We start from the raw sequence: 14,368 nt of genomic DNA, 5'->3' as shown, positions 1-14,368 counted from the left end.
TGAAATGCTGACATACCAGCCTTTGGAGGTTTGTATGTGCGGCAGTCACTGGACGGTCTTAAATCCATGTAGTATTGACAGTTGTCAGACCACAGGCAGCAGTAATAGAAAGTAATCACATCATACATCCAATGAGAAAAACCTGGTACTCTGGGAGGTTTTCTGTATGGTGGGGAACCCCAGTCATGTCCACGATCAGGTGTGCTGCCCCCTATAGAGTCAAAGGTGAGGACCTGAGCTCCAGCAGAATCATAGCAGCACTGCTGCCCTGAAGCAAACTGAGGGCTGCAAGAAGAGCAGGGGAAAAAATGTCCACTGTTAGTCCTGTGTTTCTAAGCAGACATGCCCTGGGCCTCCTTGTTAAATGGCATATACTGTACATGTGTCTATGTTGGAACGTGAACAACCCCTTTAACCTGTGATTAAAGTGTTTATGAGGTGAAAAACATAAGGCTGTGGACACAATAAACTTTCTTCACGTTGAATTGTTGTCCTAGTAGAAGTTTCCCTTCATTGAGTGCCTGCTCCTAATTCGTTTTCGGTTGCTGAGGGCTCAGGGCGGTGCACCTGGGCCACTTCCCCTATGTGGTGAGTAACCGCTTTACTCTGGATACCCTATACCATAGATACATCATTATTAACCCCTTTAACCATATATAAATATATGCATTAGGCAGTCTCACATAGGAAGTGGCATGTAGCCGTAGTTCCGAGTTCTGCATATCCCTATTGTAAAGGGCAAGGAAGCTGTTTAACAACACAAGAACCTTGGCTGGATAAGCTCAATTGAGCTGGATTCTCTCTCTCAATCAGGAACACCACTCAATATAGAACTGTGTACAATCAGTTAGAGCTTGCCCTTAATGACCATAATGAAAGGGTACTCCAGCATCTTCTTAGCTGCAATATTCCACTAAATGATCTTGTATCTCTCTTATACTGTCTCCTAGCACTTTCAGCCCAGCTGTACACATTCTGACTGATAAACTTGTTTTTTTTGTATCCAGACAGCAGCAATTATTAGCCCCTTTCTTTGTTTATGAACCTACTAGTGAAATCATAAACGTTAGTTCCTTTTGCAAGCACCTCCTTGTAGACCCCTACACCCTTGGACTGCATGCATTACATGAGTATGTTGGCATTTTATAAGTGAAATCAAAAAACTGTAAGGCAGAAAGGAAGGGCATCACCAACACTTTGATTTCATATCACTTGTAGGGATGTGTAGAATAGCCATCCCCAGTATTATTAGCAGGCAGTCCCTCAGTGTTATAGACACCTAACTGGGTCCTATAAAACAGTTGGGAGAGGTACTGTTTCCTACTCCTGCTCTAAGCTATGCCCATTGTTGTTTCTCACAGTGACCAGTAGATGTCATTGTGCTAGAATATAAAAGGCTCTGAAGCCATGCTTTCAGTGTTCATTTTGTGCTGGCTCTAGCCTGAACAGGCAGATAGAGCTCTGTGGAACCTAGACAGGTCAGGTCTAGTATAGGATAGGCTACTCACCCTTAAGAGGTCACTCTAGGAGTGACAGATAGACAGGTTATTTAGCGGAGCAGCTCAAGGCTCCGATGAGGAGAGTCAGAGGATTAAGATCCAGGGTACTAATAGCCCAGAAGTAGGGACTAAGTGTATAGGACTAGGGTTGATAGGTTCTCCTCAGGTTCCACTTAGGGAAAAGGCTGAAAGCTGGGTGTACCTTTATTGCTGCTGAGCACGTCCTCTTGCCTGTGAGGACTAATACTGACCAAATGGTGCTGTGAGTATTGCCTATCCAATGTTGATACAAAATCCTGTCTGCTCTATTGTATACTCCACTGAGGATTGTATATGTTCATGGTTAAGTTATAAGAACCACTGCGCCCAATTATTTTACCCTGCAATCCAGTTACAGTTACTCTACACCCTGCCTCCACACCGTTGCGAGGGCTCACTCCCTAAGATTACAGGTCTCATCCGGTGCACATTTATTGGGAGTGGATCTCAATAATAGTGTACCACACACACAATTTACTATAGCGCTACACACTCATCCATAAAGTTTCCATGACTAGAGTTTGGTAGGCCTGTGTTTAATAACATTCTGGTCTGAAACATAATATTCAATCAAAATGTTATACTTTTTATATTTCTAAGAATCAATATATTGCTAAGCAGTGCACAAGCCTGTTCCTTACCTTGCCTGGATGCTCCGTACACAGTGGACTGCCCCTGGGTGATACGTGCACACACTGCCTTTTTCAATGTCGCATCCATAATCCGTCTGAAAGGATCAGAATTCAGAAACTTTAGTAATAGTATCAATAATTTTTCTGCTTTCAGCTCATCACTACAGATTCGTTCTAACTCTGCCCACTTCAGTGTAGTACAGATAAAAAAAACAGGTTATCACAGATCCAAGGGCAATGTATAGGACAAAATAGGCCTCATATTGTGGTACTGTTGACGTACAAATAGAGCAGACTTTGTTGGTTTGTAACTGATGACAAAGGTACCAAAGGACAGGACAAATAATAGAATTTCTCGTAACTAAATAAATTATAGGCCCTTAAAAAATGAAAGGAAATGTAAAGCTGTAAACCTTTTTTTCTTTTTGCAAATTCCACAATATTAGCAAAATATATGCTATTTTTCAATATATCAGCAGATATTAAAATGCTAATGTAATGCTAAAATGCTAAAATGCTAATGCCCCAACAGCACCAACTGCTGGTCAGTATTCCAACTGTGATCCAGTTGCCAGAATGTGTCAAAGGAAAGAGAACTGTTTGTATGTTGTTATGTTTGGGAAACATAAGACAATCTCTTCTCATGTCTTCCCTAAATAGGGCAACACTGGAATAGTTCTGTTTGTTCTAATCTTCTTACACATTCCCACAACTGGGTCACAGCAGACAAGCTGGTCAGTGGGTGTCGATGTTGGTACATAATTAATTATATGCTAATATCTTGAAAACTAGAAGACAAAAAGGGCTTCTTTCCAAAATTTGGAGCTACTGTTTAATTATTGGAGAAAAGTGTTCAGAAAGAGTTGGGTCAGACTACTTACTTGAAACGTTGTACATAATGGTCCTGGAAGTATTTTCTATAGTCATTTAATGCAAAATCCACATACTCAAATGCTCATACAAGTCACTTACATGATATCTGCCAGTATCCGCTCTGGCCTGATCCAGAGTACAGGGGCAATCTGGAGTTTCTTTCAGGAAATTGGGTAGGGCATTCATCTCAGCATCTCGCCAGCTTATACACTTGTCATTTGCCCAGGCAGCAGAATCATTTCTGAAACTCTCTTCTAGGTGCCAGGCTAAGGCGTGTACAGGACTCCAGATGGCATGCACATTCCTGGTACAAAAACACTAAAATAAGTGGCACTACAAGTAAAACAAGATCCAGGATCCAAAATATTTAAATCCCACATAAAATATTTAAATCCCACATAAAATATTTAAATCCCACACTTATGGAATTTGTGCAAACCAGCTACTTCTTCTGGTCTATACCAGCCATTAACTTTATTTTTTTTTTGAATATCTTTAAATAGACTCTAAATTATCAAAAGTCTACTAATTATGTTTTATTAAATGGGACCTGCTACCCGGAAAAAAAAATATTAAAAATCCTATTTTATCATGTCAGTCAAGCAAAATAAACTTTAATTACACTATATAAATTATTTCAATCTTATTTCATTCAGTCTGGGTTCATAATTATAGCAGGCAGGTTCATAATTATAGCAAACAAGATTCGGAGATGATACAAGGCTTGAATTAATAACACTGTTATTAATTCAAGCCTTGCATCATCTCCGAATCTTGTTTGTGCACCAGAATGGGGGTCCTGATGTCCATCCCCGTGCACTGGCTACACAATTTAATGGTAAAGAGAAAGGGGAATGTGGGGAATGCAGTGATATCTAGTACGTGCTGAATGGAAAGTGAAAGTAATTGTCTGCCCCTCCTCTGCGGATAGAAGAGGGGCAGGCAATATTTGATTGACAGCTGAGATTTTTAAATGAGTTTACAACAGTTATGAATGCTTTAATAAAATAATTTGAATTTCATGTGAATTCGTGTTTAATTTGAAAAGGACTTCATTATACAGCTTTTTATGTCTGGGTAACTGGTCCGCTTTAAGCAGAATATAAGTATAACATGCAAATAATTTTATATTCTGTATACTTAACAGTGAGAAGTAAATATGTTACTAGTCCATAGAACTTTAGCCTACTTCACTTGTATTTTTTAGACCATACCATCTACCCTTGTATTTTTATATAAGGGTTGGTCCAAGTAAATGTAAAGTCAGTACCTCTTTCCTTGAAGTTTATCACTTGCAATGATCCTCAGCATCCCCACGTCCCACTGGTTAAATGGTGCTGTGGCAGGAGATGGGGTGAATGTGAAGCTGCCATTGTTGGGGTAAGTGGAGATCAGTGTGTAGAGATATGTCCAGTCAGCCCTCCAGGTGTCACTATATGGAATTCCTGAGCAATAAATTCAAAAACAAAATAAGATAGTAATAATGTGGCTAGCACCCCAAGAAGAACCTAAAGCAAGGATAAAGCAAGATTTAGGTTTTTTTTTTACTATCGTCCTCTCTCCATCACAAATGGTGGAACAGAATGCTGTGCACTTGGTGGGCTGTGCACTTTGTAGGGGGCAAAAAGGCAGACAGAGTGAGGCCGATCTTTTACATAGTGGCTCAATGTATGGATAAGGAGTTCTAAATATGATTATAGCCGTATGTGATATGTAATGGAACTGCAGACAGAATCATATTCCAATTCTTAAGAGAGAGCAAAACATTTTTGCCCAAGGGGTATGTTTCTGAATGCCTGGGAATGGGGCTATAGTACTCACAGACTTAACTCCAACATTGCCAGCATTGTCTTCCCACCTGTTTCATTATAGCCCCAGATCTCTATGCTGATGTTCTCAGAAGGAAGAGTTTTAGCATTCCAGATCAAGGTGAGGATTCCATTGTATCCAGGCGTTCCATAATACTGCCATTTCTTGGGCTCAAGTTGCACACTCTTTTCAGCCACTGATGCTTTGCTGTGATGAACTGAAAAGAAAACCAAAAAAGCAAAAGTAGTACAGTGCTCACTGGTCAGTTTGTAATTCTCAAACTTTTTTTTAGTGCATTAGAAATATGTCTTGCTTTTCTTTTAATTTTTCTTTATAATGTTATAATTATTTATTCTATTTATACCCTTACTTCATTATATAATGAGCTCTGTGCCTTTTCCCAGTGGCTATAGCTCAGGTTTAAGGGTAAGGAAGGAGTTCATTATACAGGTTATTATGTGGTAAAAGGGGAAAATAATTACCTGGTTTTTAAGAACCATGGAGGCACGGGGAAATGTAAAATGAAAATGCTTTCAATGTTATCTTTCTGCGCTCTTTAGTGCAAGCAATATCTTTGAGACTAAATAATATTTGCTGTGCTTCTGCTGTCTGTACATGTTTTTACTATGTATCAGTTTTTAACATTTTAAATCAAACCTACAGACATTATTTATAATATTATATTGATAATATTATATATTATCCTTTTGGGGCTATAGAACATCATACAAGTCACCTAGATCATCAACACTATTCTCACACCTGCACATATAATAAGAATAACAATAATGCCAGACAATCCCATGTCCTTGCAGTTGGTGTTTGTGGGAAGCAACACACAGCATGTGGTGCAAGGCGAGTATAATAGTGATCAGAATGTTCCCTCTGACATTAGCCATAGTATCAGAGGTTAGATGGTTTTTATATATATCAGGCCAGATCAGACATGATTTAAGCTGGTAGCACAGGAAATCGTATTACCTTCTCCAATAAATGATAGTAAACGGAGAAAAGGCAATTATCTTAGTTACCTAGGGATAATATCCTGTCCAAAATCTGCAGCATTAGAATGGATAGCTCTGAAACATCTGCCTTTAAAAGTCGAATCCTTATGTTCTGTTTAACTCACCCGCTAGCCATGTTCCTGATCTTGTAAAAGTGTTGCCTCCATCCTGGGATACAGCTAAGGAGATGCGCCCCGTTTCCAGCAGCAAAGGGGAAATGCAGTGAGCAATGCCTGCGTCATTTACGTAACCTTCTGTATTTGTCTCATTGTTAAATCTGTGGATAGCAATTCATGCCAATCAGAATTCCAGATATATTCCCTCCAGATACACAGCCCTACCACATGGACCCAACTTACATCCGTAGCCTCTGAAATACTTAATAATATGTTTGGGTAATCTAAATATAGCCTATTAGACATGGATGGACAGTGCCAATAGCCTGTCCACATTCAACAATGTAGCGGGTCATTGATGGGCATAGAATGGGCACTAACTTCTGCATGACATTTATCAAATGGCGTGGCACTTGAAGACCTCAAGCTCCCCCCACTTTAAGCCTTCTGCACTCCACACATCGCTATATGAGAAATCTGTATGTGGTAACAATAATGTACTCTGTAATCTAACATATAAGGACCTGTAGAAACACACTCATGATACAGTTTCACATGAATACCTTGAGAAAAAGAGACAGAAAACTGACCAGCACACCCTTTGTAACTTTAAAGTTTCACTTTACAAAGGGAGTGTGAGTCAGTTCCCACCATACAGCAAGTCATTTTCTCAGCATCCACCAAACAGCAAATAAGGAGCATATTCACACAAGTTAAAGGGGGTGTTTCACCTTTCAGTTAACTTTTCAATTGGCCTTCATTTTTTCTTTATAGCTTTTGGACGATTTGCCTACTTCTTCTGAAGTTTCAGATGGGAGTCACTGACCCGATCTAAAAATCTAATGCTCTGTAAGGGTAGGCCTGGATTTGTGGTGAGGCCACAAAGGCCCGGGCCTAGGGTGGCAAAATGTGAGGGGCGGCTTGTGGAGCACTGGGATTGTGCTGCTCCCCAGTGCTCATGTGCTTGCTTGTGTGCGCTCGCAGGGAGGAGTGCAGTGCGGACACTAGGAATGCAGATACCAGGGGTGCTAGGACTGCATGGAATAGGGGTGCGGCCGAAAATGAAATCCGGTCCTGTGTAAGGCTACAAATGTATTGTTATTGCTTCTTTTTATTACTCATCTTTCTATCCAGGCCTCTCCTATTCGTATTCTAGTTATTTAAATCAATGCATGGTTGCTAGTGTCAATTGCAATTTCAGCAATCTGGTTGCTAGGTTTCAAACTGCGGAATTCAAGGTTAAATAACTCAAAAACCACAAATAATAAAAAATGAAAACCAATTGCTCAGAATATCACTCTCTACACCATACTAAAAGTTAACTCAAAGTGAACAATCCCTTTATTGCTGAAGCAGGAATATGTGACTTTGACAGTGTCGGCCTGGGACACAAGGGGCCCACCTCAAAACCTTAGACCAGGGGCCACCAAAGAACCATAGACCAGGGGGCCCACTCTCAGTACTATTATTCTTCACCTCACTCAACCTCTATTCTCCTAGTCTCTATTCTTTACATACTATAATCTATTATTCCATCTATTTAGCCTCTTTGTTCTCAAAGAAATAGGAAATGGTCATGAAATAGGCCAAACCTTTATCAGCACAAGGGCCCCCTGACATCTGGGCCCACCAGAGTTTTCCTGGTATCCCGGTGGGTCAGTCCGACACTGGCCTTTGAGATACAGTATAAACCTCCTCTGTATGTGCCATAACTTTCTACACAAGGATTGCGGCCAACCATTATTACGTATTACTGTAACACATAATAAGGAACAAACCTGCAGATCACACTAGAGTTGGGGCTAAACGTCACATTGAGAATGGTGAAATCTTTGCCTCCCATTAAGGTTCCAGAGTGGGGGCTGATGCGGACGCAGAACTGGTGGAAATCTGTACAGCAGGATCCCAGGTTCTCACATGTTGTGTGACAGGAACAGGATTGCAGTCTCTCTCCACACTGTGAGCTGCATGACTCCGGCGCTCCTGGGAATGATAAAATACCATTCAGTCACTGGAAACTGTCCCATGTAGGAGATTATGTAGTGTTTAGCAACAGAATATAACGTAGTGGTATACAGCAACGGATACAGCAAAGAAAAACTGATATATGGAAGAATTACAATAAATGGTTGCAGATTTATACATATTCCCAAGGAATTCTGAGCAGTTCAAATGTTAACAATTCATTATTGTACAGGGAATTTTTCTGACAGGCGGGAGTGTATTTGAACAAAGCGGCACATTAATCAACCCCTTACTTGTGGCGCATCATATTTGATTACACTTCTTTAGCACACGCATCCAATTATTTCTTATGGGGTGCCAATCAATGGGGTACTTCAAAGAAAGCATTTTGTTAAAAGGAGGGTTCACTTTGACATTAACTTTTAGGATGTTATAAAATGCCATCTTCTAAGCAACTTAGTAGTAGTAATAGTAGTAGTGATGATGTGTACAGATGTTTGCTAGTAAATGAAAAGGGAATCACCAGTGTGTGCTCTCAGCTACAAAACTATATCAGAAATCCCAGTACAGAGGAATGGGAAGACCTGTGATTCCCTGCTTTTTTATGATTCCTAACTAATGGAATTGTCAATCATCAGCTGTTTTGATCACTGCACTTCTAGCAGCGACGCCTTAGTGCATCATTGGGTGCTAAAGTTAGTGAAGAATTATGCCCATCAAACTGCCATCCAATGACATATATTTGTCTAAATGTGCTCCTCTCTGTGATTTGCCTGTTGCACCTATTGATGCATTAGATGCACGGTGCAAAGTTCTCTGGAGCATAGAAGTCCTTTAATAAATAATTGCCTCTAACAAGCAGTACAGGGCAAAAGGTGCAGCCAATTTTCAAAGAGATAGGCTAGACCAATCTTATAAATGCATCTAAATATTTTATTGTTTTATATGGGGTATTTACTTAATGTATCCATTATAACCACTGACAGAGTAGTATAGTCATATAAGGCAATAAGTGTTCACAGATATGTAGGTATTTATATTTTTTATTTATATAGCACTACTTGTGCACACAGAGCTGCACAGTAGAAATTACCTATTTGAACTGTAGGGTATATTTAGAATAGGAGCGTTCGTTTTTCCGATCATTGCTGTTTTCACCATAAAAATATATTTCCAGAGGTATATCAACATAATACACGTATGGAATCTGTTGTCCAAAATTTTAAGGACCTGGGGTTTTCTGGATTACATGACTTGCCGTAATTTGCAGTTCCATTCCTTAAATCTCCTAAAAATAATTTAAACTTTAAACACAAGTTACCACCCAATTTACCACCAATCCCTAGTTGGGATCAAGTACAAAAGTACAAAAATACAAGTACAAAAATTTGAATTATTTCATTAAAATGGTGCCTGTGGAAGATGGCCTTCCCATAACTCTGAACTTTCTGCGTAAGAGATTGCATAACGGATTTCTGGTAAACAAATCCTATAATCAAAGAGATTATACAAAAGCAGACCTTGATTTTTGCATATTTAGGTGTATTTTAACCTTTTTGTTTGTTGATAATTACAGCTTACTCAGAGCATGCTGAAGCAAAGACTTTCAGTCCTAGGAACTTGTATAATCCTTCTGACAAATGTTTCAGTTTGTAAAATGACATTTGAAGGAGAAAACATTCCCATCTATACAAAACACACACACACTATACATAACAGTGCACCAGTTAATGCTGTGTTGCAGTTTGGCTTCAGTCCCAGGGCCTAGTGTAATAACATATTTGCAATCACTAACGCTTATTTAGCCATTTAAACAGCAATTGTGAAAGCAGTGAAGTTATAAGGAGTCTGTTAAACAATTACTTGCTTTCCCCAGTGGCGGCGGCCTTTAGCTTAAGTGAACAGGCCAAAGTGAATTTTCAACTGACTTCAGATAAATGAGTGTTTATTGCACTGTGTATCCAAAGTACAAATGCCTGAAACTGCTGGATTATTTTCAATGTTACGGCTTTATAGCATGAGCCATGGTTAATGATGTGAAATTAAGCACTGGGCCATATAAAGCCACTTTATGAATAGGGTACACATTTCATTAGTGCACAATTATAGTTATCCGGAGCTGCTTTAATCACTACCCATAGCTTCTCAAAATGTTATAGGTCTCTGCAGCTGAAGAAAATCTTTCCTGCCTTAATGGTGCATGTTTCCAGCTGTTTATGGACCTGTGAGTGAGCACTTCACTGTGGCTTCATAATTTATGGGGGTAATGATAATGGAATATGTCAATATATACTATAACATACGTGATGATTTGTGACTCAATTAGCCATAGCAGTCAGCTGAAGTGCATCTGGGAACGAGCCTTTGGTCCAATGATCCGATCATAATGAAGATAACACAGGAGAGGGCTGCATCAACAAACCAGGAAAATAAAACCTGCCTAACTGACAACTGGTTGATTTTTATTCAAATATCCGTCAGGCCCCAATACATGGATGACGCAATCCACAGATTTTATCAACCCTATGTATAACCACATTAACTAGTACAACTTAGCACCTATGTTAGTAAATCAGCTACTATGAGGTCTTTAGATCCAAAAGTAGTACATATATTCCATTTTAGAAATGTAAGCAGGTATGGACACGTCAGAATGAAATTTAGACAGAAGTAGCTTCTCGTATCTTTGATGAATGTCCTTCTACCTTCCATGCCAGGCACATTTCATCCAGCACCACCAAACACCTCCTGCAGCTTCCTTGCACTTAAAAGGGAAGTCCCTGAAACTTCCATTACAGCTTCTTTTTTTTTTAGCTTCAGGGACTTGAAATGAACTCTACATAGTATGCATTTGTGATGTTACTTTGGCAGACTGGCTCACAGTTGCCCTTGCCTAAAGGCCCTACTCTAATTAAGATGTGGATATTATAGGACATTTTGAGTTTATGCTGCAGCAGGTGCTTCCTTCATTATACAACTTGCTGGGTTTTCTGACCTCAGGCATGAAAGCTCCTGGCAGTAACTGAAATCTTTGACAGTTCTTTTGATTTAGTCTTAAATAAACAAAGTCACAGTCGTTTTACAGACAGGATCCTGTTTGCTCTGAACTTTCATTCACCAGATTTGGAAACCTGTAAGTGCAAATTAACGGCCCCAGTTAATTTGGAAAAAAAAAAGACTTAGAAACTCACCCAAATTCTTCAGAGTGGTCACTATTTGACATTTGTGTCATTTTAAGTTATGTCAGTTACACCTACATAAAATTACTTGCAAAGAAATTCCAAGACTATGGGGCACATTTACTAAGGGTCGAATATCGAGGGTTAATTAACCCTTTATATTCGGCCATCAAAGTAAAACCCTTCGACTTCGAATGTTGAAGTCGAACGATTTACCGCAAATACTTCGATCGATCGAAGGAAAAATCTATTAAATCCTTCGAATCGAACGATTCGAAGGATTTTAATTCATCGATCCTTCGAAAAGAAATTGCTTAGAAACCTTATGGGGAAGGTCCCCATAGGCTAACATTGGTGCTCAATAGGTTTAAAGTGGCGAAGTAGGTAGTTGAAGTTTTTTTTAGTACTTCGACTATCGAATGGTCGAATAGTCGAACGATTTTTAGTTCGAATCGTTCTAGTCGAAGGTCGAAGTAGCCTATTCAATGGTCGAAGTACCCCAAAAAAAATTCGAAATTCAAAGTTTTTTTACCTTCACTTGAGCTTAGTAAATGTACCCCTTAAAGTCACTATTAAAGCAATTAACAAAACCAGCCATCACAACATTACCCAGCAGGGCATCCCACAACCCTCACCATGAAGAACCACCTAAGCTGCTTCAAGTGAAATTTTGTTCCTCTAGTCTAAAGTGGTGGTCTCTGGTTCTGTACTTTTAAAGATTTAGCATGTCCCATCGCAAGTGACTTTTAACCAGAGAACATAACCCCGACCATGACATTCTTTCCTTATAGTTTAATTTGTCCATTGCTTTTTTTAATGGTAAATTCATCCATTTGTTTACCAGTTTAGTTTTATTATCCTTTGTCACGAACACGGTATGACCCCCAGCTGCGTCTTCAACTTATCCTGCAATATCAACAGGCAGAAAGAGATGCAGCAGCAGCAGAAAGAGATGCAGCAGCAGCAGCAGCAGAAAGAGATGCAGCAGCAGCAGCAGCAGAAAGAGATGCAGCAGCAGCAGCAGCAGCAGAAAGAGATGCAGCAGCAGCTGAAAGACAGGCAGAACGACAGCATCAACTGGAGTTAGCAAAGCTCCAGCAACAAAACTCACACCTACCGTCCATGGAACCCAGGGTGGCCTATCCTTTCCATATTTCCCATGACAAATTCCCGACCATGGAGAAAGATGGAGATATGGACACCTTCCTGCGTGGGTTTGAGAGGACTTGTAGACAGTACCAACTGCCCCGGGAACAATGGGCAAAGTACCTTACCCCAGGGTTAAAAGGCAAAGCCCTAGAAGCCTTTGTGGATTTACCACCAGAGCTCGATGGGGATTATGATGCTATCAGACAAGCCTTAATTGACCGTTACAATCTTACTCCAGAAAGATATAGGAAACGGTTTCGTTCCCTACAAAAAGGCCCTGCTGACAGCTATGCAGATATCCTAAGTAGTTTGAAAACTACCTTTAAGCAATGGGTCTCTGGACTGGATGTTACCACAGTTGAGGATTTAACTGATTTGATGGTCAAAGATCAGTTTCTACACATATGTCCATTGGAAGTACGGCAGTTTGTTATGGACCGGGAGCCTAAAACAGCAGACCAGGCTGCCAAGCTTGCTGATACTTATGCAGCTAGCCGGACGCCAGAAGGACGCAAAACCTCTCTACCCAGCTGGAAGGGAGGGAAGGTCACTGGAAGCCCATCTTCCCCTATCTACCAAGGGCCACCTAAAAATGCCCCCAGTTTATTAGGGGTTAAGCCTGCATCACTAGATCCCACCGCTGCCACCAATCTGTCACGAACACGGTACTTCCAACCGCACGTGACTTTAGGTGTGGCTATCAGGGGTCACTCACTCAGTCTCTCACCCACCTTGCACACAGGTTAGACTAACACAAAAGCACCCCAAACACCAACCAACACCCACAAAACGTATTCGCTGCCACCATCTATCATTCACAGGCGATAGAAACCTAGTGTGACTATTCCCCTGTTCTCTCTTACAGGTAATAATTCACAATACACCTACTGATTCAACAAGTACTTCAGTATGCAGAGGGTTAAGGCTCACAGTTACACTCTTTCAGGCTAGGTTCGTTTAGAGCATCAAAGACAATCTTATTAAATTCTCTTTAATATTATAAAAGGTATAACAGTGCAAAATACAAAAAAGATGTTACAAAAGAGACATACATTCAATAATACAAGTACAAACAGTTGTAAAATAAAAGGGAAAACATGGAAAACCTCTACTTAACTCCAAAGATATAGAATTCCTGGTCCTGGAGGCAAGGGGAAACAAATAGGATAACTTCCAATCGCAATTGGTCCTCCAAAGTAAATCAAAGTTTAGTCAGAAGAGCTGACTATTTATTAGTGATTTCAGGGCATCAGGTAACTGCACACTCCCCCCTCCCTCAGGAATGTAAGGGGGTGTGGCCTAGCAGGACACAGATTGAGTTTTTATGACCTCCTGTGAGTAGGAACTGGACCAAGAATATAATGACCATAACTCCTTATTGGAACATAGGAGAGAGATGATATTATATTCATTGGTTATTAATTCTCTCAGGGATTCCATAGATACTAAACATCAATACTTTGTGACCTGCCCCTGCCCAGATATTCACATCTAATATACAGAGTACCAAACCTAGTCATGTTTGGACTCGTTGGAAAGATGAAATTGCCTTGAACCCATCATCAGTTTTTTATACTGTTGGTACAACAGGTCTGGGTTCTGTAAGGATAAATATATTGGAGTATACATTATATGTAACCTTTACTTCACCTTTGAGGGTCTTGCTGGGAACTTTAAGTTCTCACTCCTTGGGCTTCCCCCTCCCCATGGAATGGCTCTTATCAGCCAGGGCATGGAGGAGGGAATTACAGCTCTGACCCCTCTGACCATAGTGAAAAGAGGCCTGTTGTGTGTCTGATCTAGATGTTGGCAGAAATATTTCTCATGATACCTTGGCCTGTTTTATTAACTATTACAGGCCTGTATCATGACATCCTTCTTAACAACTGGAGCCTAAAACTGAACTGCATACTCCAGGTGAGGCCTATCCTGGGACCTATAAAGAAGCAAAATTATGTTTTCATCCATTGAGTTAATGCCCTTTTTATGCAAGACAGAACTTTATTTGCTTTAGTAGTCACTGAGTTATACTGCCTAGTGTGGTTGGTAACTGCCATTCATTCTTGTGTTACTTGTCAGATTCATGACAAAACAGCTATCACA

At 40.1% G+C, this 14,368-nt stretch overlaps 1 protein-coding gene across 1 annotated transcript in view; it reads right to left on the bottom strand.

The window, feature by feature from the left end:
- The window catches only part of susd2.L (sushi domain containing 2 L homeolog), a gene marked incomplete in the record, with an annotated part of 71,180 nt that overhangs the window by 23,846 nt on the left and 32,966 nt on the right, over positions 1-14,368 (bottom strand). Inside the window, 7 exon segments of the mRNA NM_001093978.1 lie at positions 17-285; positions 2,180-2,265; positions 3,143-3,347; positions 4,314-4,488; positions 4,902-5,069; positions 5,982-6,133; positions 7,751-7,955. Coding sequence (NP_001087447.1) covers positions 17-285; positions 2,180-2,265; positions 3,143-3,347; positions 4,314-4,488; positions 4,902-5,069; positions 5,982-6,133; positions 7,751-7,955 — 1,260 coding nt within the window.

The sequence above is a fragment of the Xenopus laevis genome, chromosome 1L (genome assembly GCF_017654675.1).
Source record: "Xenopus laevis strain J_2021 chromosome 1L, Xenopus_laevis_v10.1, whole genome shotgun sequence".
Lineage (NCBI taxonomy): Eukaryota > Metazoa > Chordata > Amphibia > Anura > Pipidae > Xenopus > Xenopus laevis.
Note: the sequence above shows the minus strand (reverse complement) of the source record. Positions and strands in the feature narration are given on the sequence as shown.